The sequence below is a fragment of the Ovis aries genome, chromosome 21 (assembly GCF_016772045.2).
Source record: "Ovis aries strain OAR_USU_Benz2616 breed Rambouillet chromosome 21, ARS-UI_Ramb_v3.0, whole genome shotgun sequence".
NCBI classification, from domain to species: Eukaryota; Metazoa; Chordata; class Mammalia; order Artiodactyla; family Bovidae; genus Ovis; species Ovis aries.
This window is the reverse complement of record NC_056074.1, coordinates 26,246,164-26,272,145: the sequence shown is the minus strand read 5'-3', so window position 1 is coordinate 26,272,145 and position 25,982 is coordinate 26,246,164. Positions and strand designations below refer to the sequence as shown.

Here is a 25,982-nt window from a genome sequence, read left to right as displayed (position 1 = left end):
GGCAACGTGCTAATTCTAATAAGATTAATTCTCATCTAATAAGTTGGAATTTAAACTTCTAACACTTTGGCCAAAAAAGAAAAAAGATCGATAATATAAGTACAGAACAGGGGAGATGTGGTTTATCCGCATGTTTCGGTTGACAGCAGGCTCAGCCTGACCAAAGTGTAACGCGTCTGTCAAACAAACAAACCACTATACTGATGCTCTGTGCGGACCCATGAGCAGAGGCGTGGCTCGAGCGGAGGTGCGGCTCATGCAGAGCTTCCAACCCCACGCGCTAAGCTGAGACGGGGGCACGAAGGTACACTCAGAGGAGCGTGGGCCAGGCTGCTGAAGGGATTCCGAGGAATATTTGCAGGGATCTGCAATACTAAGAAGGATCTGGGGGATGGGTGGGAGACGGAGGGACGTGCGAGCCCCCTTTGAACCACTGAACCCAGGGTTAGATTGTGTAAGTTCTGTACTGTGGGCTCCAAAGTGTCAAACTGCAACCGACGCATCAAAACTGCAACACGTAAAGCACACTTGGGCTCGACCCACATAGAAAGTTTCCAAGCCTCTGAGCTCTCCAAGGCTGGGAAGCACTGCCTCCAGGAAGTTGTTTCCACTGGCCCAGGAGCCAAGCAGAGACTCACCTGGAGATGGTGGAAGCTCCCTAGCCGGGTGGGCTGGCTTAGGTGCTATCTGAAAAAGCACCTTCTTTTTAAAAAACTTACGTATTTGTTTTGGCTGCACTGGGTCTTGCTGTGCGAGGGCTTTCTCTAGTTGCGGCTAGCAGGGTCTACTCTCTAGTTATACGAAGGCTTCTCATTGCGGTGGCTCCTCTTGTTGCGGAGCACGGGCTCTAGGGTGTGGACTCAGTAGCTGCGGTGCGTGGGCTTTCAGTAGTTACGGCACACGGGCTGATTTGCCCCGTGGCACGTGGGATCTTCTCGGACCAGGGACTGAACCCGTGTCCCCTGCACTGGCAGGTGGATTCTCAACCACTGAACCACCAGGTAAGTCCCGAAACCCCTTCTATTAATAGCAGTGACAAGCCATGAGAATGCTTACACCATCACTACGCACCCCCAGCGACGCCACATGGCTCCCATTAGATGACATCCAGTGCGTAAAAGTGTTTTGGAAACCCTAAAGTTTTTCCCACGTGGAGGGTGGTTGTAGTTATCAAACACAAGATTTCCAGAACATGTATCTTGCAAAAAGCAAGGCACAGCTATGTGCACGGCTCATTCAAGAGTAAAATACTAGTAGGCTGGTGCGCTCTGCTGGGCTCAGTCCTCTAAGGGTGAATCTCCTTGTGTCCTTGAAGGAATCTACAAGGGGCTTCTATGTAGATGAGCTTCTAGGAGCAGGAGGGCTGAGGGGAGGGGCTTCTTTTCCTCTGACCTCCCATTTCTAGGCAGGACTTTAGGGAAAGATGGGGCAGAAAGGCCTGCTGGGGTCTAGAGGAGAGCGTAAATCAAAAGCAGTCATTGCCAGCATCCCAAGAGGCTCTAGTTGAGAGAGCCAGGGAGCTGGCCTGAGGAGGACGATGATTCAGATTTATTTACCTCCTGGGGGTCAATTCAGCACACTTGGCATTTCCTCCAGCTTTGGAGAATGAGTATTTTTCTCCAAATAGATTTCTTTATCTAGCCAGAGACACCCATTTCTCAAGAACCGGAGCACAGAGGGAGAGGCCCGCAGCTGTCCCAGGGCCCGGGAGCAGGGAGAAGAGGGTGTTGGGTAGTGAGATTTTGCCAGGAGGTTCTGGCCCTAAAACAGAGAAGCTGTTGGGAGAGACTGCACGGATGGAGGGCAGAGATCCCTTGCTCTGGTCAATGAAGGCCAAATCATAATTTTTCGGGAATTTTGCAAGTTTGATAATCACATTAACAGCTTAGGAGTGGCCACGGTGGGGGCAATCACACCGTGGAAACTGACGAATGTTGCGAATCAAATCCTTTCCCCACACCCCACCCTGAGAGACAGTGGTTACATATTTACAAGCACACGCCTAACGTCAGAGTGTCTCTCCAGGTAACCTCTTCTTGTCCTCAATCTGTAGTGAAGAGCCTACACTCTCTGAGGCCACTTGGTGTGTCTCCAGCTGGTCCCAGAAGCGGCCACTCCAGACTAGGAGCCCTCTTCCAAGGAGAGCCCTGGACATCCTACCTAGACAGGCTGTGAGCCTTGATTAAGAAAGCAGGGGACTTCCCTGGTGGTTCTAGGGTTAAGAATCCACCTTCCAATGTAGGGGATGTGGGTTCCATCCCTGGTTGGGGAACTGAGATTCCTACATGCCAAGGGGCAGCTAAGGCCATGGGCCACAACTACTGAGCCTACAAGCCGCAATGAAAGGTCCCGCACCCTGCAACTAAGACCTGACACAGCCAAATAAAAAAATATTTTAAAAGAAGAAAAAACTGGATACAAAGAGTGGATGGGCACGGGGGGCAGCATTCCCCAGAGGCCTGCCCCCGGTGAGCTCACTGCCGGGTCCAGAACCTACACAGGCTTCTACAGTCCCCATCGCCTCTCCTAGCCTGGGGTCTTGCATCCCACAGATGCTCCAACCCACTCGACTCTCCTCTATCAACCAGCTCCGATCCAGCCCTACATTAAGCCTGGAGCTAAAGGTCCCTGCCCAGATTCTCCATTTGTGACATGGTGAGATGAAAGTTCCTAATGCCCCGGCCCCAATCCTAAAACACTAAGGGAAGAGTTGGGGGTGTACGCTGTGTGTGTAGGAAGGCAGGAAGGCAGAATCTGGAGGGGCTTAGAGATCCATCCCCTCAACAGTCTAGTCTGCCACGAGAACAAGCAGAGGACGCTGGCATGGCTTACGAGGTGCTTGCTGACAGCGGAGTAGACAGGGTACCTCCCACAGGTGCTTTCTCCAAACCCTGGGCCTCCAAGGTCTGCACCCCCCACCATGACTCAGCCCAGACACCACTCCTGAGGGGACGCCCCCTCGTCTGACGTGGCAAGGTGGGGCTGCCCATCCCCAGGGCCTGCCTGCCAGGTCAGGGAAGCCTTGTGTTTTGAGAACATGGGGGCCTACACAGGCCCAGCCACTAGGGGCCGCCAAGGCTCCAGGAGGGCTGGTCTGGTCTGAGGGGTGGTGGGGCCAGATCTGGCTTCCCCAGTGGCTCAGAGGTAAAGAACTCTCTTGCAACGCAGGAGACTTGCAGGAGACCAGGGTTTGATCCCTGGGTTGGGAATATCCCTTGGAGAAGGAAATGGCAACTCACTCCAGTATTCTTACCTGGAAATCCCCATGGACAGAGGAGCTTGGCAGGCTAAAGAACACGGGGTCGAAAAGGGTCAGACATGACTGAGTGACTAAAAACAAACAAAAGGCCAGATCTGGTTTCCTGGTAAGCTAGATGGAGTCCAAGGACCTGGGAGGTCAGGGCTTGAAGCCATTTAGTAAATATCAGATTTGGCCTGAGCAGTGGGGAGGCAGAGAGGGTACAACGGATGGTTTTGAGGGGAGGGCACAGCCCACAGGGTGCTCAGGCCTGGACCTGCTCACTGATCCAGCCTCATCTCAGGTACAGCATCCCTCTCCCACCCCGCCCCCCAGCAGACCCTCCTGGGTGAGGGTGCCCAGACACGCCCCATGATTGACATCTTCATGTCCCTGCCCCCACAGCTGCCTCAGAAGAAAGGGTCCACGCTTCCCCGCCTGGTGCCCCCACGGCTGCCTCAGAAGAAAGGGTCCACGCTTCCCTGCCTGGTGTCACCCGCCCCACACCGGTCACCCCTGCACGCCATCGATGCTGTGGTCACTCTGTCTGCGACACTGGGGCCACAACAGTGAGCAGAACAGACATGTTCGCTGCCCTCCAGGATCCCCCCACACCACGTGTGAACACACCTCTCTTTCAAGACTCAGCCCGAGGGAGCGTCAGCCCTCCTGGGAAGCCTGTCCTAATTCTCCACACCCCTGTCTAGGTGGAGGAGGAAATGGCAGCCCACTCCAGTATTCTCTCCTGGAAAATCCCATGGACAGAGGAGCCTGGTGGGCTACAGTCCATGGGGTTGAAGAGAGTCAGACACGTCTGAGCAACTAAGCCCTGACCAGGTAGCCCCGCCCCCTGCTTCCTATGCACGTGTGGTGATGGACCTTAAACCCCGTAACACTTCGGGCCCTCTTCTAACCATCTCCCTGAGTGGACTGGAGTCCAGCTCCCGTCAGCAGCCCTGGCTCCTATGGGCTCCCAGCACATTTGTGAAATGACTGAATGAGGATATGAGAGTGTGCATGCTCAGTCATGTCCAACTCTCTTGTGACCCCACGGACTGTAGCCCACCAGGCTCTCCTGTCCATGGAATTTCCCAGGCGAGAATACTGGAGTACTCTTGTAGATTCTTGAAGGATCCTCCCGGGGATCTTCCTGACCCAGGGATCGAACCTATATCTCCTGCATTGCAGGCAGATTCTCTACCACTGAGCCACCAGGAAATGAGACAGTGGCATGTTAAAAGGCTTAGGGATCCCAAACCAGGAGGAGTCAAGCATGGTTCCTCCAAATAGACCCCCACCCAGTCAGCTCAGGGAAAGGAAGGGCTGGAGGAGAGGAGGGTAGCCCATTTGGCTCAAAGAGACTCCTGCAACAGCAGGCCTGGGGCACCTGCCTTCTGATCCCAGGACCGACCAGATAGAACAAGCCACACAAAGAAGTTACTCTGTGGTGCAAAATGGAGGTGCAAAAATTAATTTTAAAAGTGTTTGTAGGCAGTGGCTTACAGAATGAAACTTGAAAGTGTTTGCTGCCCTGCCTGCACTGCTGGGGTGACTGGACGTGTACCTAAAGGGAGGAAGACCACGGACTGTGATCCAAGTCTTTTACGTCCCAGCTTCACACACTTTCACAGGCGCTGTCTTCTCCCCATCTTTCCCTCCATCCCCGGAGGACCCTTTGCTTGTATAATAGTCCCACAACAGTGAATTCAATTAGGCCCTTGGGAGTATGTGTGTATATGTGTGTGTGTGAGGGAGTGTGTTTACAGCTAGAGACACATACTTGATATCCCTACTGTGTTCCCCATAAAAGGGAGAGTAATTAAAGTTCAATCCAGTCTTGTCTACTGGAGACGTACAGAAGATCAAGAAAAAAAAAAAACAAAACAATATCAGGGTAATGGCCGAAAGAAAGCTGGAAAACACCATGGTACCCTTCACATCCACACTCTCAGCTGCCCTGTGAAGCAAGGAGGGCAGAAGTTATTCCCATTTTACTGATGCAGAAAGGCCCCCAATAAGCCATAAGCTCTATTAGGGCAGGGACATGGCACATGGCACAAGGTTTTCAAGACCCATGGAAAGCCCCTGGTATTTATTAACTGGTTGAGTGAATGAAAGATAATATTGGAACTTCTTGTCCAACTTTGTATAATTCATCAGCAGTGGAGTGGGGCAGGCCTAGGATTCTGAATTCCTATTTTACGATGTTGACTTGAGTCAGCTCACTCTTCTTCCTCCAGACCACAAACTCCAAGGACAGCATACACCTCAGAGCTGTGCTCACCCACCCCCATCCCACCCTGCTCCACAGATATCCGAGCTCCTAGAAGATCAGCTGGAAAAGGGGGTGGGGAGGAAGGCAGGTTCCAGCTCCCTAGGCCCGCTGCTGACGGATCACCTGTTGCCTGATTTATTTTAAGCTTTGTGTACTTTGGCCATCAACTATTTTTGTCACTGTTTAGAACACTCATCCTGCTTGCAGTCAAGAGGATAGACAATAAAATATCTGAGTTTTTTTGTTTTTTGTTTTGGTAAATATAAGAATTCAGGTAGGAAGTTCGTCAAATAAAAACCCTAGACAAGGCCATGAGAGCACGGGTGTCTTCTAGCAAAATCCTGTTGCTAGGCCACTGTCTCCTAAGTGAGGCTTAAGGCCCCATGGTCAGACCTGAAGGCTGTTTTCGCCTTTGCCACAGTGAAGAGTCCAGGCCTGGAGTGAGCTGGAGTTCAGGAACATGTCCTGTTGAAAGACATGTGTGGCCCAAGCAGGCCACGGAGAGAGGTCACTGAGCACAGTGAGAAGAAAGGCCCAGCAGAAAATAAAAAAGAAAGAGAAGAGTCCGTTTTGATGAGTCAAAGCGAGGGAAGGCAGGTCACCCATATGGTCCCTCTGGTGCTGGCCCCAGGGGCAGAGGGAGCTGTCAATCACAGCCACAGAAGAGGCTTTCAAAGCTGTGGAATTAACTCTAAAGCTGCAGAGTGCCTCACCAGCAGCTGAGCAGAAGGCCCTGCGTGGCAGGGGGCTCCTACCCATAAAGAGATGAGAGGAATGTAAAGTGTGAAAACAACTGAACCCGCTTCTGCCTGGTCCAGCTGCATGGCCTGGATGGAGGAGGGCACTCACAGCCAGGGGCCCTGACCACTTCCCATCCCCCTCCACCTATTGAGACCAGCGTGGTGATCCTAATGATTGATCAAAGCCCTTCCAGCTCCCCCAGATATCTGCTCTCCTGGCCCCTGCCCAGGGGGGACACGATGCCTGGACAGGGAGGGAAAGAAGTTACTCAGAGGGCAAGAGAGACAGGTCTGGTCTCCCCCAACATGGCTGGCCCAGCCTTAGGCTTTCCGGTGCAGCATGGGGGTGGGTAGCATCATCTGGACCCCTCATCTCCCAGCACAGCATCCTGAACACCATTCTCCTGGCTCTGAGGGTGGCGGGAGGATGGAGGGGGCAGGGGGTGGGGAGGAGTCCCAAGCAAGGGTTTGACTCCCTTCTGAAGTGAGCTTCCCATCTGGGTCCTGAGCTGCGAATTCTGACTTTGTCTGTCTTGCCTGCCTCTGGTCAATAACGAGGCTGCATCCTTGGTGAATTGCCAGAACCACCCTTTCAACACCCCCTATCATGATGTCACACTATGCAAGCACCTAGCTACCTGCAGAGCAACTGGCTCCTAATCCAAACTGCAAGAGTGCCCCCATCCATTGCCACTGTGCCTAGTGGGTCAGACTGGCCACCAGGATTTCTGCTTTCTACTGAAATGCTCACGTAGCTGACATGCTGGGGACACGCAGAGGAGTGCTAAACGCTGAATACACACACACAAATAGACCAGATAAAATATTTGTCTTGCCTATAAGCCAAGGGCAAAGGCATTTGTGGAACAGTAGGTATGTGTCTGTGTTTGAGGAAGGGCGGGGGGAGGTTACCGACAGCAGAGGTTTGGGAGAAGGGGGTTACAGTGAGGGGTGGGGAAGCTGCTGCCTCTCCAGCAAAGCTGTCAGTTTCCTGAAATTGCTGATGGAGCCACAGTGCGAGAACTCTGGTGGGTGGGTGGTGTTGCCCACGGGGTGTTATAGGAAACGGGAGAACTTGAATGACATTTCAGAGGTGGAAAGAATGCATGGATGGAGGGTATGTGCCTGGATGGGTGAGAGGGAGGTTGTGTTACCAGAAAAAAATTCTGGGAGGGAGACTGGAGTGGCGCTTGCCGGGAGAGGGGAGTAACAGCAGAGAACACGACTTTGAGGCTCCCTTAGGGACCCGTGGGGGTGCTGGGGCAGTGGGAGGAGGGGCTGGGAAAGTCCAGGTGACAGATGGGCAGGCAGAGGCAGAGAGGCGGAAGGATGAAGAGTGATGTAGGCAACGAATGGAGGGATCACAGCCCTTGTTCGCATCCAGGTCTCTCTGGAGACAATGTCCTCATTAAACAATTATTGGCGAATTCCACAGTCCTGTGACTTGCCCTACCTCTCGAGGCATAAAGTGAGAATCTGCATCCCGGACTCAGGTGTTATCACGCCAGAACTGAGGTACTGGAGGTGGACAACAGAGGGCGCTGCGGCTCTGGCGGAATTCAACAGGGAGCCACAGGAAGGAGGAAGCAGGCCACAGGAAGGGTCTCCGTGGGTTGTTGCTTTTGTTCTCTCTAAACTGAGGATCTGTCTTCAGCGCACAATGAACACAGAGGGACATTCTTACAAGCAATCAGAGTTTTCCAGGATGGACGGGAACAGAACTGAGGGGACCGGAAGCTGCTTAACTGTTACACCACTTGGCTTGTGCCCAAGTAGCACAGAGCCATAACCACGAACATTTCTGGACTAAAATGGGAAGAAGAAGGAAAAAAAGCCTCCCTCATTTTTAATAACTTTATTCCCCAAACTTCAAAAATGAAATTGCCAAGTTAAGAATTTGCCTTGAAAAAATTTTTCTTCCTAATTTATTATAAAGAAGGTCCGGGGCTTGGGAATTTTTTAATGCAGATTCCTAATTTTCCAAAGCGAGATTCTCCTGTGCATTTGAATAGATTATGCTCGGTATTGCTAGCCCTTAGCACAACGGGAACATTATTAAAACGACTGCATGGGTCTCAGAGGATGGGTCCTGCTTTCTCGCTTCCTTTTTCATTTTGGGGACTTTGTAGCAAAGACTGTCCATTTCTGCCCATGGAAGAAACTGAGTTTCTGAAGAGATGATAAAGAGATGCACTCAGCTGTCTAGGCCTTGAGGAGACAAGTCATATCGGGTCCAAAGGTAATGAGATTAGACCTGAGGAATGGAGAAGTGTGGGACCCTTTCCAGAGAGCCCTGTCCCAGAAGTGATACCCTGTGGGCCTGGCCCACACTATTAGGCTGGGCTTTCCTGAGGACATAGAGTGTCAGAAAGCAGCTGGTTTGCCAGGATGATGAGCATGATGAGGGCAATGGAGCAGGCTTCTCCTGGGAAGCAGGGCTCAGCCCCTGATTGCACAAAAGGAAGAAGGCAGGAGGACCAGAGAAAGTTCCCCATGCTTGAAAACCCAACATGGAAGACCTGCTCACGTGGCAGCCACTCTGAGAAGCCCTGAAAAGCGGGGAGAAGGGCCCCCTGAAAGCCAACTGGCCTCAAAGTCTAGCACTGTGGGGAGAGCAGCCCCTCTCTGTGAGTCAGAGACTCCGCCCTGCAGTCTTCATCCACCTCTTCTCTCCCACCCATTCCATCCATGCCCTAAGTTCTCCCTGTGATCGCTCATCCTGGTCAGTTTCCTTGGGAACCAGTTTGGCTCAGAGAGGACCCATGGGAATCTAGCCACAGCCTAGTGGCCTAGTCAAGGCCATAAAGACCCCAAGCCTTGGCCTGGTCACTTTACCATGGACACTGAGACTTCATCCCTGGACTTCTGTGGTTACAAGGAGATATGTGTTTTTGCCATGGAAAATTATTCCTCTGCTGTAAATGTGAGTATTTTCGATGGTGAGGTTCCATAGCTGCTGGAGAAGAGAGCCTTAGGACAGCCCCCTCATTAGGTTTCTGCTCTGAGGCCTCAGCTGGGGGCTGGAGCCTCCCTTCCCCCACTAAAAGGCTACAGCAGCTTGGTGGTGGCTTCCGGAGGTGGGGGGCTGGGCACCATCGGGCTGCAGCCCCACCTCCCCCACCTCCCTCAGCACCTGGGATGGATGACTTCTCAGCTGTACCCTCTACCTCACTCCACCGGGACCAGCATTCCTAAACAACAAAGGTCCTTGCTGCAGCTCTCCTGCTATTCCCCCACCAACCCCAAACTTCTCCCAGCTGCCTGGGAAGGCAAAACAGGGGGTGCGGCCGGAGGCAGGGAGGCAGCTGGGCCAATCTGGCCTGACCTCTTGGCCCAACTCTGGTCTGTCCCTGAGCCTTGGGGATGGGGATGGGAGCCCTGGCGCACACCACCTGCTAAACACAAGCGGTGTCCTGATTGTCATTCCCGGATCCCACTGTGGAACTTAGAGAGCATCATCCAGCTAGAAAAGAAATGGAGCTCATGTTCCTGCCTCTTCATTAATACCCTCAGGTATAAGTACCCATTAGTACCCGACACGGCCTGAGCAGACGGGGGATGGTTCTGGTCTGTGGAGGAAGGATGGTGCCTCTTCCCTGTAAGGTCCTTACATTCCCAGGTCTCCACTGGTTCAGGCCTCCTTCTATGCTTGGTTCTGACCACAGAGGGAAAGGCCCTGACACAGCTGCACACCTGGAGGCTTTCGAACAGGGGGACCATGCAAGTGCCCAGCCCAGCCCACAGTCGTTCATGGGAAGCTACTGACAGGAGCAGAGGGTCTGCTGAAGCCAAGGTCAGGGCAGGGTGAGCCTGGGAAGGAGCACAGAGTTGATGAGCAGGAGCAGGGGTGGGGACGAAAGGACGTGCACTTGGAGGTCAGCGCTTCCAGACTTAAAAGGGGAGGAGTCAGGGGTAGTCCATGTGCTGGACCAAGTGGTCATTTTGGTGGGGGGATGACAGCGTGGACAGGGCAGCCCCACAGGCTCACACCAGGCTGGGGTGGCAGGGCCGTGGGACATAAGGCAATGGCCCCTGCACCTGCATCTCTGCATCCTGTCCACGTGGCACAGATGTCCCCTGTGGTCAGAAGAAGGGCTGTGTCTGAAATGCTAACGAGTGAGGCACGGCAGTGCAGGGCAAAGACCAGCAATCAAGACAGAATGGGAATGATGGCCTGGCACACAGTAGAGGCTCGCTGCACTTTCATCAGATGAAAGAAGGAATTCAGTTCAGTTCTAGCTGGCTGCATTTCACATTACAGGGACTCGATCAGTAATAATTGAGAAAACAGGAGAGTGTGAAGGTGGAGCTTCCTGTGAACACACAGCCTCAGGAACTCTGAGTCTCAAAGAACCCAGCATGGAGGGGAGGCACACACAGGGGACCAAAGATCAGAAGTGACTGGTCTCAAGGACTTGGGGAGCCCGACCCACAGAAGCTGGGCCAGGTATCCAGAGGATGGGGAGGAGAGAACAGGAATACAGGGCTAGGCTGATGCCCTCTGCAGGAGGTGCAACTGGGCTGGCATCTCAGAAGGACTTAGGGCTGCTCTGTCCGAGCTGCGGTTAATGGAGACTGGGAATCAGAGAAAAGGATAGAGGGTATAGAGAAATAGTCCTGGCCCTTTTCTGGATAGAAACTGAATTGAGTCCTGAACAGAAGGGAGATACCTCCCATAGGCACACAGACCAGTGAATGAGGGATCTGGTAGAGGGACCCTCTATTTTGAATGTTTAGGGACCCTAAACATTCAAAGACAGACTCAATGTACCTGGAGCTGAGTCTCCCTGAGTGAGGGGCTGGTGCATTTGTCTGAGCGGGAATCGGGGTGGGGAGGGCAGCAGACCATGACTAGGTGCTGCACCCTGGGGTGCCAGGTCCTGGATGCAGGCGACAGCTGCCCAGGTGGGATCTGAACCCGGTGCTTTGCCAAGTGCAGGCTCTTCTCAGGGAGTCTGGGCAGGAGGAGAGCTGAGGGAGGCCTGGCCCTGCCCTCCGCCCCGGGAAGGCCTCCGGGTCCCCTCCACCCTGCTGCCGGTCAGTCACTCACCTGTGGGCTGTCCTGGTAGGCTGGGGGCGGGACATTCTGCGTGGCCATCATCGTCAGAGCGGGGGCTGGGGAGGCATGTTGCATCATGGGATGGATTCACATGGGGGACCTGTGGCAGGAGAGAGGGGGCCGCACCGTTAATCGCCGAGTGCAGGGAGTCCCGGGGACCAGCCCCTGGGTGTGTGCCCAGGCTGGGCCCCCGGGGACTGACCAGATACAGTGAGGGCTGGAAGCCCTTGTGGGGAGTGCAGGAGAGAGAAGGGGAGAAGCCTGAGTAGGGAGGGGCTTGCTGTGCTATTTGGACTTGGAATAAACAATATTCAAATCACATGTAAAACAACCTGGGCAGCCAGCAGCCCTGCTTTTGTTCAGCACCAGCTCCAGCCTGGTGGGGGCCTGAGGAGAGGCAGGAGTCGGGAGGGGGCCTGGTCTGTGGCAGCACTGTAGGGGCAGGGGGGAGGCGGAATTGGAGGCCACGTTGGCACGCCATGGTCAGGGTGCTTTCCCTTCCCAGGCCTCCTGGAGCCATCCTATACCCTCGGGGCAGAAACCTCAGCGCTGGCCCTCATCATATGCACTTGCCTGACTGTATGGCCTCGCCCTGTTCACTGGAGAGGGCCCAGTTCTTGAGGCTCTAGCTTACTGTGTTCCCCTTTGCCTGGCACAGAAATAAAGCCACTCTTAACCTTTCCTCCTCCGTAAAAAATAAAAGAAGACGAAGCCTCAGCCCTCACAGTTCCAGATTTCCAGATCCCCCCTCCCAGCCCCAGGAGCCTCCCAGCACCACAGTAACCCCGGAGGTGTGCTCACCACACCTAGTGATGGAAAGGGACCTGGGGCGCTGGCCCTCCCCGGCTGGAGGGTGGAGCGGGTAGCCCCAGGTGACCACTTGGAGGCGTTCCAGGAAGGGACAAGGCAGGGGAACAGGGGCCACAGCTGCATGAATGCGCCTGCACACTCTAGGAAGACTTTGCTCAGCCTGTGTTCAACTCTGGGTTCATCCGCACGTGGGGCCAGAAGAGCCGAGGAGCCAAGGGTCCTCTTACAGAGGAGGAGGCAGAGGCAGAGAGGACAGACGTGTGTGTGTGTGTGTGTGTGTGTGTGTGTGTGTTTCAGGGAGGGTGTGGTGCTTGGGGAGTAGGGTGGAACCAAAATCTCTAGATTTCCCCCAGTGGGGACTGCTCTCATCTACCAGCCCTCCCATCCCATCCCCCAAAGCGAGCTGCCCCCATTGGCCTCAAGGTCTCTTCTTGAATCACTAAGTGGTGCCGTAAGAGGAGACAGCCTGGCTGTACCACCCAAGGAAACAGAATGCTCAGAGAGCCGTTCAGCTGCAGGAGAGGCCCTGAAATATTTAGAGCTGGAAACCACGGCTCATTGCCCGATACAGGCCTGTCCATCGAGGGATGCGGGGACTCCTGAGAATGTCTGCGAGTGCAGGGCCTGGCCTCCTCCTTGGAGGAGGGCGCTCAGCAGCAGGCGATCTTGGCGAGCATGACAGTCAGACCATCCCTCTCCTTCCTCCGTCTCCTTGGAGGGAGCCTCAGGGCTCCATCCTCTTCCTCCCTGATGTCCTCTCAACAGCCCCTCTGCAAGGCCTTCCAAAATGTTCACATCTCTGAATTCTGTGGGAATTGGAGGGAGTCAAAGGGAGGGTCTCAGGGCCCTATATGGAGTGTGTGAGTGTGTGTTGCTCTGTTAGTTCTTTTTCAGGAAGAGGAGGAACGATCAGCTTTGGCTGACCCAAGTCTCCAAACCACCAGGTGTGCTTTGACCCGAAGTTCACACGTGAAAGCCCTGGAAATCCAGGCATTCATCCAGTTCAGTCCAGTCCCGTCGCTCAGGCGTGTCCGACTCTTTGTGACCCCATGAACCACAACACACCAGGCCTCCCTGTCCATCACCAGCTCCAGGAGTCCCCCGAAACCCATGTCCATCGAGTCGGTGATGCCATCCAACCATCTCATTCTCTGTCATTCCCTTCTCCTCCTGCCCTTAATCTTTCCCAGCATCAGGGTCTTTTCCAATGAGTCAGCTCTTCGCATCAGGTGGACAAAGTATTGGAGTTTCAGCTTCAACATCAGTCCTTCCAATGAACACCCAGGACTGATCTCCTTTAGGATGGACTGGTTGGATCTCCTTGCAGTCCAAGGGACTCTCAAGAGTCTTCTCTAACACCACAGTTCAAAAGCATCAATTCTTCGGCGCTCAGCTTTTTTTATAGTCCAACTCTCACATCCATACATGACCACTGGAAAAACCATAGCCTTGACTAGGCGGACCTTTGTTGACAGAGTAATGTCTCTGCTTTTTAATAGGCTATCTAGGTTGGTCATAACTTTCCTTCCAAGGAGTAAGCATCTTTTAATTTCATGGCTGCAGTCACCATCTGCAGTGATTTTGGAGCCCAGAAAAATAAAGTCTGACACTGTTTCCCCATCTATTTGCCATGAAGTGATGGGACTGGATGCCATGATCTTAGTTCATTCAGCAGAGGTTTATCAAGTCAACTACATGCAAAGACCTGTGCTGGGGGTGAGGGGACAGATGAAAAGAGGCAAGGCGTTCTCCCCAGCGAGGGAGGTGATGGTGCAGTGAATCGAGGTTCCTGTGGAGAAGGCAGGGGGAAGGATGACTTCCTGTGCTGAAAACCTGAGACTGCAGGGAACGCCTCCTGGCCTCACTGAGCTTGTACCCCATCCACCCTGGCCTCACTCCTGAGACGGAGCGCCAGGTCATCTTTGCAGCTAAAGCACCCAGGGTCACCGCATCTCACATGCACGAGGTACTGAGACCCAGGCTCCACTGCAAAGAGGCTTGGAAGGAAGCCCCGAGTGGAGCCTAACTCTGCAGGCAGGAAAACCAATGCCTTTTTCATACATCCCAGAAAGGCGAGAGCGGAGTGAAGAGGGTTGGGGGACAGGCCATAGGATATACACTCCTTGAGACATCAGAAAGAACCTGAAGAATGAAGACGTCTGAGATGTTAAAAGGGGCATGGAATCTCTCTTTTTCAGAAAACCTGGAGGGAATAAAGGAAATACGGGCATTTCTGGGGTGTGCTAGGTTTGGCTTTTCTGGGAACTCTGGCAGATGGGGTAATTTTGAATAGGATCCCTTCCAGGGAGCACCAATCTTAAATGTTCCTTGCCCAGAAAAAGCAAACGTCTATGGGGCTGTAGGGCCAGAAGCCTCCAGAAGGGGGAGCCTGGGGGCAGAGTTTGGCGGCAGATTTTTCTTCCCCTTTTGGGGGTAACTAGCTCCAGTACTCTTGCCTGGAAAATACCATGGATGGAGGAGCCCAGTAGACTGCAGTCCATGGGGTCGCTAAGGGTCGGACACGACTGAGCGACTTCACTTTCACTTTTCACTTTCATGCATTGGAGAAGGAAATGGCAACCCACTCCAGTGTTCTTGCCTGGAGAATCCCAGGGACGGGGGAGCCTTGTGGGCTGCCGTCTATGGGGTTGCGCAGAGTCGGACACGACTGAAGCGACACAGAAGAAGAAGTTCCCTCCTGGGCTTCCCAAGTGACTCAGTGATAAAGAAGCTGCCTGCCAATGCAGGAGACCCAGGTTCGATCCCTGGGTCAGGAAGATCTCCTGGAGAAGGGAATGGCAATTCATTCCAGTATTCTTGCCTGGAGAATTCCATGGACAGAGGAGCCTGGCGAGTTAGAGCCCATGGGATTGCACAGAGTCGGACATAGCTGAGCGACTCACACACACACACACACACACACACACACACACAAGAGTAGCCTGCACCTAGAAACCAGCATTATCCAGGCTGACAGATTTTCCCATCTGGAGCCTGCTGGGCTATGGAGCAGGGTCTAGAGGCCACAGGAACAATTTTCTGAGGACCCAGTTGGCCTCTGCCCCTCCTCTCCTCCTCTCTGGGGTCACCACAGGCCACTAGGCCACTGCCCTACTGCCCTCTGGGGGCTTCTCCTGCAAAAAACAGGAGGCCTTTTCAGCACGGGCTTAAGTTTCCTTCCCTACGTGCTCAAGCACAGAGCCTCTGGTAACCTGACTCCGGGAGGACCAGAAGCCCACCACTACATCCGGAAGCTCTTGCTTTTCTTCACCCTCACAGGTGCCCCTTCTTCCCACCAGCTGGGCTTGGGGTGTAGAGGGTCCACGGGGGAGCATCCCGGAGAGGAATGTGGGGGTCTGACTTTTCTTGGCCGAGGCTCCACAGCGGGGGTGTGTGGGAACTCCTTGAGCCATCACTGGGCGCCAAGCCCTTTGGGGAACCCTGCCTTTCTGGTGCTTTGTTTGGGAGGCTGGAGGGCACGGGGGCCTCGGAGTATTTGTTTGTGGCCGGCGGCCGGGAGGCTGCTCCACCTTGTCCAGAGGCCCCAGTCCTCTGTCACCGGACACCAGGGCTCTGGAGGGACACAGCCAAGATCGCAAATGGAGGACACATGAGGAACAGTTTACCACCAAGAAATTTCCCACATCACAGGATTGTTTTCAACGCTGAGCGCCTTTATTAAGGGGCAGCTAGGAAGGAAAATTAAAAAAACAAAACAAAACCCTAATGCAACACTCAACCCCACAGTGATATCCAGGAAGAAATCATTTGTCACTGATATTATCATCCAAAGGAACTAAAACTGCCATTTTACAGAGCTCAGGGGCCAAGGGAGGCCGAGGGACGTGAAGGACACCCCTTAGGAATTAGGGAGGAGCAGCCCGGGAGCACTCACTCCCTCTGCCTCCTCAGCTCCCGCTCCCCAGCCCCACAAGGTGAGGCTTGACTGGAGCTCAAACTCCAGCTTGTTGACAAACAGACTGAGAAAAAAGACCCAAGCTTGTTAGGAAGGAGCTCATTAGGATTTGTTGACAAGAAACCCATTAGAACAATTAACATTCCATTAATGGCCTGGGGCACCAAGGGGTTAACGCTGCCCAGCAGTAATTGGGCTGCGGGGCCTGGGTTGGGGGCTCAGGGCCTTAGGGATGAGAAACTTAAGTCTAATTGGGAACTCTCCGGCCAGCCAGCCCCACAGCATCAGGAGCAAGCTCCCTGACCCTGGCTGACCCTCCCCTGGAAGGCCTGAGGTGGGAGAGGGGACAAAGGGACCAGCTTCCCTGTGGCTCCCCACTGTCCTCCCCCTCCGACTGAAGGCTGGGTAGGTGGCTGGCACAGGACAGGGTGGGGAGATATTTCCACCCTCTGGGACACCTACCCTTCTTCCCTCCCTTCTCCTAAACCCCCTGGACCAGGGGAAAGGTTCTGTATTAGCCCTGGGAAGTAAGTTTCCTCTTTTGGAGAGCTTTTCAGTAATATTGCCCTCTCTTACAGAACCTCTTTGGAGATGCTAGGATCCTTGAGAGCCCAGGGCCTGAAGAGGGGTGGGGAGGGGTGGGAGGCAGCTCTGGCCCTGGGCCTGCCCCCTTTCCTCCCACCCCCACCCCCCATCACCCTCCCCGTTCCCATCTTCCCTCCCTCCTTCTCTCGCTCCACATAAGGGCATCAAAGAAGCAGCACTGAGTCGCCCCCTGACCCAGGAGCCCTCATCTTCTGTCCCACCACACACTGGTAGTATGTTGCCATTTTCCTTTCGCTGCTCTAAGAAGAGGCTGTGGAAGTCTGGGCCTGCATTTCCTCATCTGTAAATCCCCAGTGATCAGACAGAGGCTGAGCTTAGGGTCAGAAAATTCTGGGTTCCACACCCAGCTCTGCCACCTCTCTGTGACTGTAGGGGTCCCTTTCCCTCTCCATCTGCAAAACACTAGATTATTCCCAAAGCCTCTGCCCAGGGTTAGCACACCACACAAGCTCTGCTGAAGAGAATGGAAACAGTTGAAGCTGGTAGCTTCGTTCTACAGCCTCCCTCATTTGAGAGTGAAGCAAGGGGGCCCCAGAGTCCAAGAGAGGCAGGAAGCCTCCTCCTCGCCCCCAGCCCAGGGGCCCCCAAGTGGCTCCCGCCCCCTCCCCCAGCCCCAGGCCCGCCCCTCTGAGCAGCTGCCCAGGCCAGGGTTCTGACGTCTAGACAGATTTGCAGGAGGCTGAAATAACACAGTGAACTCAGCAGGAGGGCCCGAAAGGCTGCATTAGTAACCTGGCGGGCTCAACCCTAAGCAGTTCCCTTTATTTTCCTTCCGCGGAGAGCCTGGTCCGAAAGGAGTCTCCGGCCCAGCTCCCTTCCCAGAAGCAGCCTGTAGGTGGCGCCGCGGAGCCCCCCGCTTTAATTGCATTATATAATATAACCTGTTTACTAAATCATGTAATCAGTCGGTTTAGGATTTACAGCTTCGGATGTGTATAGAGAATTGGACTTTGAGTCAAATTTAAAAACAAATAAAAATGAGAGGCAGCTGTTGCTGATAGTGTGATATTCATCTTTTGGAAACAAATTCACCCCGCTGCTATAAATTATGCCTGGGGAAAAAAAATGTGTTGGTGGTGGGAAGGAGTTGGCTACGTCTCCTATGCTGGCAACTCGGAGCGATGAATCTTGAAATAACGGTGTCAACCTGTCACTGATTTCATGTGACTCTGTGGATTTATCTGAAGAAACGCAAGCATTCGCATGCACACACAGACACACACAGAGACACAGAGAGACACACACAGAGACACAGAGAGACACACACAGACACACACACACACAGACACAGAGAGACACACACACACACAGACATACACAGACACACACAGACACACACAGACACACTCACACACACACTCAGACACACACACACACACACACACACACACACACACACCAGGTCTCTTTCGCAAAACCCAGTAAGGGTTAGAAACCGCAAGTGGAAAGCTGAGTGCCAGAGGAACTGGATGGTCCCCGATCCTTGGTGCTTGGAGTCAGCACCGGGATGACAAGGCTTAGGCCAGTGTGGGGATAGATGGGAAGGATGGAGGTGAGAGAGAGGACCCACTCATGGGTGGGAAGCTTCGAAGTGTAAGCAGGTCTGGTGGAGGTGTTTCAGAGAGGTGAAGGGTCCTTGTAGAATAAAGGGGAAGGGCCAGCCCCCAAGAGCCTCCCCTGCCCAGCACAGCAAGCGCTGGATCTGGGCTTGCCTGTTCACCCCAGATGCTCGGGAGCCAGGCGGAAGCGCAGGGCAGGAATTCCTGGGGTGACAGGAATGCTGTGGCCTAGTGACTGTTGCTCCTCACCCCCACCCCCACCATCTTTCTGACTTTGGGGTCCTAGGGACAGATAGAATCCTCTCAATGCGATTAGGCCAGGATCAGTGTGGGAGCCAGAAGAGGAATCGTGTCTACACTGGAGGAAGGATTAGGATTCACATTCAGGATCAGACTCCCCAGGCTCACTCACTGAGCTGAAGGCTGGCCGAGAGGTCACACCTCCCCCATCACCTGGGTCCCAGGGGGTCACTGCTCCCAGCACAGAGCCCAAGTCCTGGCAGAACATCTCAGCTAGAAGGGCGACCTCCCTGCGCCCCTCTGGTTCTTGCTTAGAACTCTCAGTGGGGAATGATTCTCTACAGCAGGCAGCTCCGGCCCCCGTGGTGACCCACAGGCCTCCGCTCTGACTGCCCTTCGGCACCTCTCTGGGCAGCCCACTTGGGAGGTGGAGCCAGGTCATGACCTCTTGTGATCGTGCTGGTTTCCAAGGAACAGAGGAGCCCGTGGGTCCAGCCTGAGTTTGACCAGCCCAGCCAGTTTCAGTCTCCTTGGGAGATGGGAAATCTCCCTCTCTCCTCTCTCTCTCCTCCTTCACCTTGTAACCTCCCTTTGGTCTCTGGAAGAGGTCGGAACCATCTGTGGACCGTCCCAGCAGCGAGGTCCTCTCCGCGGCCTGTGGTCCTCCCTCCAGGAGCCTCCCACTCCTCCCCTCTCCCCACTCCAAGGCGATTTCACTCTTTGTGCTGGAATAACAATATGTCTCCTCCTGGGCCAGGTCTAGGAGTCATTTCTGTGCTCGGGGACCCCAGTCTGGGGATGGGCTACAGCTTGCTGCGAGACCCAGTTCTGGGAGGAAGGGGCTCATAATCCACTCTGGACCCCTCTGCGCCCACAGTGTAGTGTGTGTGTGCTGGGGTAAGGGGGGTGTTGGCGGGGCTTGTGACATTCCCTGGGTGTTGCAGGGATGCTGGGAATCTCTGACCCAGGTCAGTGGCTCTCCTCACCTTTGATTGGGTTTCCAGGGGAGGAGACCCATCCTGCCCCACTGCCTCTGACTCACGGGGGCTCCTGGAACCTCAGCACCCAGAGTTAGGGCTGTAGCTTTCTTTCCTTTATGTACCTGGTTCCCTTTACTGTTCAACTTGGTTTCAAAAACAAATGGACCAGGGTCAGAGTTAGGAGGGCAGCCTTTACTGTGGCCCAGCATCTCTCCTGTCTGCTCCTGCTTCGCACCCAGGGACCAGGAAGTGACAGTCCCCCGCTTTCCTCCCTGCCTTGGCTGTCACACCTTTCCTGGCTTCAAAAAGCCGCTGATATATTTTACAAACTGAAACAGCAATTTAATTCCCCCTGATAGCGGCAATTGTCCATTAGATCTTCCTACCGAGGAGCTTAACAATAATTCCTTTCATCCAACTGCTTGCTTCTTCTTGATCTGAGAATCAATCCCATAAATAGCAGGCGAGAGTCTTCACATTACTCTCCCCCTCCAGCTTTTAGCATTTTGATGAAGATTCTCATCTCCTCTCTAAGCACTTTACAACTTGGTGATTTTTTCCCCCCCTTTGGTTCCTTTAAACAAAATAAAACAAAAAAGCAGATAGGGCGGGGGGAAGCATGCTAGCTATAAGGGTAAGCACAGCCCTGCATTCTTCTTACAGAGAAGTGGTATGTACTTTCTCCTGCTGGAAGGCAGCAATGACCTCCAGGGGTCACCTCCAATCTGCCTTCAAGCAAGTGCTGTTCTGCCCTAGAGGCCCCATTGGTCTGGTCCTAAATTTCACCCACAGCTGGGTCCTGCTTTTGCCAGTGATGCTTGACTTAGAACATAGTTTCTTTTTCTCTCTCTGCATCCCAGGAAAGGGGGTTGGAGGCCATCGCTGGTTCCAGGCACGGAAGCCTCTCCCCAGGCCCGAGAGCAGGTTCCCGCCCATCCCTTGGGCGACTCTCGAGCCTAGAGATGGGAGTCCGCCCTCTCTTTTTCATCTCCAGCCCTCTTCATCTCTATCCAAACAGCATGAGTGGGAGAGGTGGGGAGGAACGGAGATAGGAGAGAGCTTGAGGCCTTTCATTCAATTATTTTTCTTCTCTCTCAAACGTGCAGGCAGTCCTAGGGGTCTGGGGCAGAGGAGGGCCCTGCAGCTCTTCTGAGGGAGCAGCCGGGGTGGATCGCCAGGGCAGCTGGGAGCCCCGGCCAGCTCCCTCGGGACCCCATCATGTGCTCCTTGTCTGCACACATACACAGAGAGAAACAAATCTAAAAATGAACCCAGGGACTGAAATCCCCCTCGACAAACCCGAATCCCAGGTTTATTATTATTTGTTGAGAGCTGACAGCAGCCACTGCTCAGGAACTGAGCTGAGAAAACAACCTGGGCTGAGCCCCTGAGGCTTGCAGCTCAGCAGAGACAGACAAACAGCTCAGACGCTGGGGACCCCAGATGGAAGGAGAGTTTCTGCCGTCCTACCTGCCTGTTTCCTCCTATCAGTCAACTGCCTTCTCAGAGGCAGTCACCCGGGAGGCTGGCCCTCCCCGGGAGCCAGGAAGAGGAAGAATAGAAGTGAGGGGCTGGGATGGAGGTGCAGGGAGGGGGCTCTTCTGGAGTTCCCAGAACTAAGGGACCCAGCCACCTATCGGGCATGGCACCTGAGATGCTCTCAGATTCTCCTGGAAGCAGAGGATGCTAAGAGGGTCAGTCAGGACCCCTTTCTCTCCGAGAAGGACTGCACCACATTATCTGGCTGGATGATACCTGGTTTTATTTTTAAAAACTGCCTCCAGAGGAAAAAAAGGGGTCAAGAATCAGGGCTGTGGAAGCAAGTAGTTCTTTGGGCTCAGGTTATCATTGAAAAGCCACGCATTCCCGATACTTCCTGACTCAGCCCATAGCTGTCCTCACTCTGGACCCTCGGTGAACCCAGAGAAAAGACAGGGGGACCCTTCAGAGTCCACAGCAATGTGGGAGGAAAGGGCACCAGCCGGGTGCCTTGGTCCTCACGGCTATTTGGAACTAGAGCAGGTACACTGGCTCCATGTTCCTGATCTGTCAGAAAGGCAGCCCTGGGGGGTAAGGGAAGGGAGGATGGCATCTTCCATGTGAAAAGGGGTGATGCCGGGCAGTCACCCCTGGGTTTCGGCATCCAAGCCCCAGCTAGCAGGCAAGCCCCGTCTACCTCCCGAGAAATGGTTCCTCTGCTGTGCTTCTCTGCCGGCAAGGTCCTCTATGCTACACGACCACACCTCTGCCCGCATCAAAACTTTGCTCAAAGCCTTCTCTTCCATGAAGCCTTTCTTCACTGTCTACTCCAGGACCATCCTCTCAGTGGGAGCCCTGCTGTCAGGCAGAGGGAGGGCATGTAGTATGATTTAGCGCTACGTGTGTTTCTATGTCCTGGAAAGCCTACTTCCCAGTTAGGTCTCATCTTGCCCATTGACCTCTGTGTTCCCAACAGACAAGATCATGGCCTTGCCTTGCTTTTCCTTCTGGGGAAAAAGGTCTGTGCAATGTGATTTTACAAGGTCTGCCTCCTATGGAGGGCTTCCCAGGTGCTTAGTGGTAAAGAATACGCCTGCCAATGCAGGAGATACAGGTTCGATCCCTGGGTCAGGAAGATATCCCTTGGAGAAGAAAATGGCAACAACTCCAGAATTCCTGCCTGGGAAATTCCAAGGACAGAGAAGCCTGGTGGGCTACAGTTCATGGGGTCGAAAAAGAATTGGATACGACCGAGTGACTAACAACAATAACAACCCCCTTACAGAGCCTGGATAGACATAAATCTTTTGGTTTATTTTTGAAATGTCAAAAAGACCAATAAATCTAAGGATATTAGATACTAGGACTTAAAGAAAGGATAAAGCTTTAAGTCCCAGCGGTCATTTACACCTTAGTGAGAATGAGTTTGTTTCCCTGGAGCCAGTTTTGCCCTGGAGTGAGATGATAATCCAGAATTATTAATGACTTCCACTCACTGAGCCCTTGCCATGCACCAGGCATTATGCTAAGCTGCTGTCACAGAGAACCCTATCTGTTTTTCCTAGTAATCATAAGGTATTGGTATGACAGTTGTCCCATTTCAAGGATGTGAACCCTGAGGTTTGGAGTGGTGGAGAGAGTTCTCAAATGTGACACAAGGCCTGATCTCAGAGTCTGAACGTTTAACCTAGAAGTCTGGGGTGGAGACAGGGAACACCTGCGGAGCCCTGGAAATGGAACAGGAGACAAAGCTGACTGTGCAGAAACTACCATCTGGAGTCAGGACACCCAACACAGGTGGTCCTTCACTTCCACATGCCCTGAAGGTCAAAGGGCCACATCGTATCGACACACCTAAATGTCACCCGTCTGCCAAATTTGGGCTTTTGCACCTCACTAACGGGCACATACTTTATGCCTGTGGATGGTGAGGCCTCTTAAACAGCAACTGTTCATTTCTGTCAGTCCTGTCTTCTCTGGACAACAGGGTGTGTGCAAATTCATTTAAATACTGTATTGCCTTTGCTCTTATTATTGTATAAAAATGAGTAAAAGATGGGAAACAAAATGCTGCTAACCCCCATGAGAAGTCGGGGCCTCACACGATGCAACCAAGACAGAGATGCTTCCATGAGCACTGAGAGGCAGGTCTGAGCCTCCATCGGGACTCACTGGGCTGTGGGTTCAATTATGAAGGGGAAGAACAAGATTCGAGAATGACTATGAAATGATGGAATACATGGTTGAAGACTGCATGTAACAGGCGATCATGTGTCTCAGCCGTGGGCTCAGAACCCTGGGAGCTGGTGCCAGGCGGGGGCGGGGGCTCCCTGTGCCCTGACCCCTCACCACGCAGGCAGCTCGGTGCCAGGATCCGACTCACGTCGGCGGGGATGCCGGCAATGTCTCCCTCCTGTGGGGAGGGGTGGAGAGGGAGGGGGCCTGCAGTCTATTTGCTCCCTGTGAAGTCTCTCTGCTTGGCCTTCTTTCTCCGCCCCACCCATGGTTTTCCAAGGACCACCCACAGCTGCAAAGAAGTCCCTGTTCTGAAGGGAAATATGCCGTGACTCACAGGCTAAGAGGCACCTGGCTCTATCTGCGGAAAGCCTGTCTGATGCAACAGGACTGGCTTTTATTCAGGTTAGGGGCACCCCATGCTCAGTGAGCATCCCTTGACATAGCTCCCTGAGTCCTAACTTTATCCCCCTGCAAAAGCCCCTTCCCGCAAACCTTCCTTTCAGAACTGCCTCCTTCTTCTCTCAGCCCAGAGAGGTTTCAGGCAGTTTCTGAAGGGGTGACCAGCAAAGACATATTTGCTGGCCAGCAACGGGATTATTACCCACAGCCTCCAAAGCAGGAAGCAATTAAACAAAAGTGCAGGGGGCTAGAGCTCTGTTCTGAGTCCCCCTGGCCCCTGCCAAGCTCCATCCCTTCAACCTCCAGCTTTGAAAAGGGGTCACTAGTTCTCGGGTTTCTAACAGGGAAAACTTGAGTCATATGCTGGCCCTTTCTACTGCACTCAACCAAGAAGTGTTCCATATTAGCAGTGGGTGTCTTTGAATGCTAGCCGCTTGTCCAAAAATTATAACTTTCCTCAAATGCTGCCCTTTGCAGTGACGACACATTCCCTATCATTGTGGTCTCGGTGGAAAGAAATCCTGCCTTCATTAGAGAAACTTTGTGGACTCGAAGTTCAAGTTGTGCTTCTACTTGTACCAGTTAAGACAGACCTCATGGAGGGCAAGGTCAGGGCGGGGAGGCAGGGAGGTGAAGACAAATTCACACAGTGGACTCTGGACCTGGGGGACCAATTAGGATACTTGGATTAGAACAGAGAATGATCTTTTGGGATCTGAGCGCTTGTTGATCTGGGTGTTCCAGGGTCTGGCCCGTTCAGGGAGAAGGAGTGAAGCATATCAACTCCCAATGTAGAGATTCTATCCAGAGCAGAGTGGCCTGGGCAGGGCAGGAGACAGGAGTGTGAGGTGTCTGCTCCCAGAGCCCATCCCTGGGGAAGGGAGGAGGAAAAAAAGTGGGAATTCTCAGCCACAATGCCTCCCCAAGGGCACAGGCGGCCTCAGGCTGGGCAAGATCCCCGCTATCCACAAGCCTCTCTGATCTCCTTTTTAGGGCCTGGCTGTCTCAGGTCAGAGCATCTGCTCTGCAGCCCTGGGAAGAGAAGTCTGCTGTTTCTTTGTTCTGGGATTCATAAAAGTGTAAAAAAGGATCTCACCTAATGAGGCCCTTGCGGTGGTCAGGGATTATTTCACGAACAGGGGCTGTGTACGCACGTGAGCTGAGATAGTCTGGGGAGTAGTGGGGGGAGTGGGCAGAGGGAGATGAAGAGAGAAGGAGGCCCATGTAAGAATGATCAGGAAGGTCAAGGAGAGAGGTCCCCAACAGGATCAATGCTCAGGGGATGCTGATGAAATCTGAAGTTTCAGAGACGTGTCTGTCTCTGGGGGCTGGCCACTAAGGCTGCCCTAGCTCGAGCTGAGCATTATCTTCACTCCTTACCCTTAGCTTCTTCCTCAAGCCCAGAAGCAGTGTTGGATGCAAGGCTCCAAAGAGGACTGTTCAGAGCAGTTTGCCGGAGGGCAGGCAGAGCCGTGGTGGGTCTGACTGCTGCCTAGAGGAGGGGTACAGAGGAGAGATCCTGTCTGAGGCCACAGGCAAGTTGAGTGGGGGTCCTACCTGGAAACCAACAGTTATTTACTGAGCACCTGTTATGTGCCAGGCTCTGCAAAGGGCCTTGGATGCCCCAGAAGGAGAAAACAGAGACGAGTGGAATAAATAAAGATACGAGATGAAGCAAGATAGATGACTTCAGATTTCAAGGGATCCCGAGGGCTGAGTAAGAGAAATAAAAAAGGAGCAGACCAAATCTCAAGCCTCAGCACACAGTGGTGGAAATTCAGAACTTTAAAAAGAAAAGAAATCTAAAAGTGGATTCTCACTGCCAGACTTGAAGTAAGATAGTGAAGCAGCACCTTCAGGATCTACGAGAAAATGGTGTGGAACGTGGGACTTGCTCTGAGTTCTGTCAGTCAGGTTCAAAGAGAAGATCAAGTCCGTTTTGGATACATGAGGACTCAATTTACTCCCCTCCCATCAATAATAAAAATAACTAGAGGTGATAATTCAAAAAACAAAGAGGCTGGAGGAAGAAGACAATGGAAAACAAAACAGCTGCAGCCCAACGGGAGGAAGGCAGCTGGAAGGACGGAGGGGTGGGCGTCAACCTGGGGGCTTGGGAGACTCTAGGCAGTGGCCAAGTGGTGAGGACAGGGTTCCATTCCTTTTCCTGGGGTCAAATCCCAAGAGTAAGTCCTGTGGCTGAATAACATTTCCACCTTGTTATCAACCTATAGACAAGGCCTGGAAAATTCAATGGACTGTATAGTCCATGGGGTCGCAAAGAGACGACACAACTGAGTGACTCTCACTTTCACTTTGGGGCTTCCCTGATAGCTCAGTTGATAAAGAATCCACCTGCAATGCAGGAGACCCTGGTTCTATTCCTGGGTCGGGAAGATCCCCTGGAGAAGGGAACGGTTACCCATTCCAATATTCTTGGGCT

At 53.3% G+C, this 25,982-nt stretch overlaps 1 protein-coding gene across 3 annotated transcripts in view; it reads right to left on the bottom strand.

Moving 5' to 3' along the window:
• Nucleotides 1-25,982, bottom strand: part of PKNOX2 (PBX/knotted 1 homeobox 2) — a 294,478-nt gene that overhangs the window by 73,244 nt on the left and 195,252 nt on the right. For all 3 annotated transcript variants that reach the window (XM_060404255.1, XM_027959268.2, XM_042238115.1), the window contains one exon: nt 11,304-11,412. In XM_060404255.1, coding sequence (XP_060260238.1) covers nt 11,304-11,390 — 87 coding nt within the window. In that variant the 5' untranslated portion in view covers nt 11,391-11,412. The remainder of the gene's footprint in view (nt 1-11,303; nt 11,413-25,982) is intronic.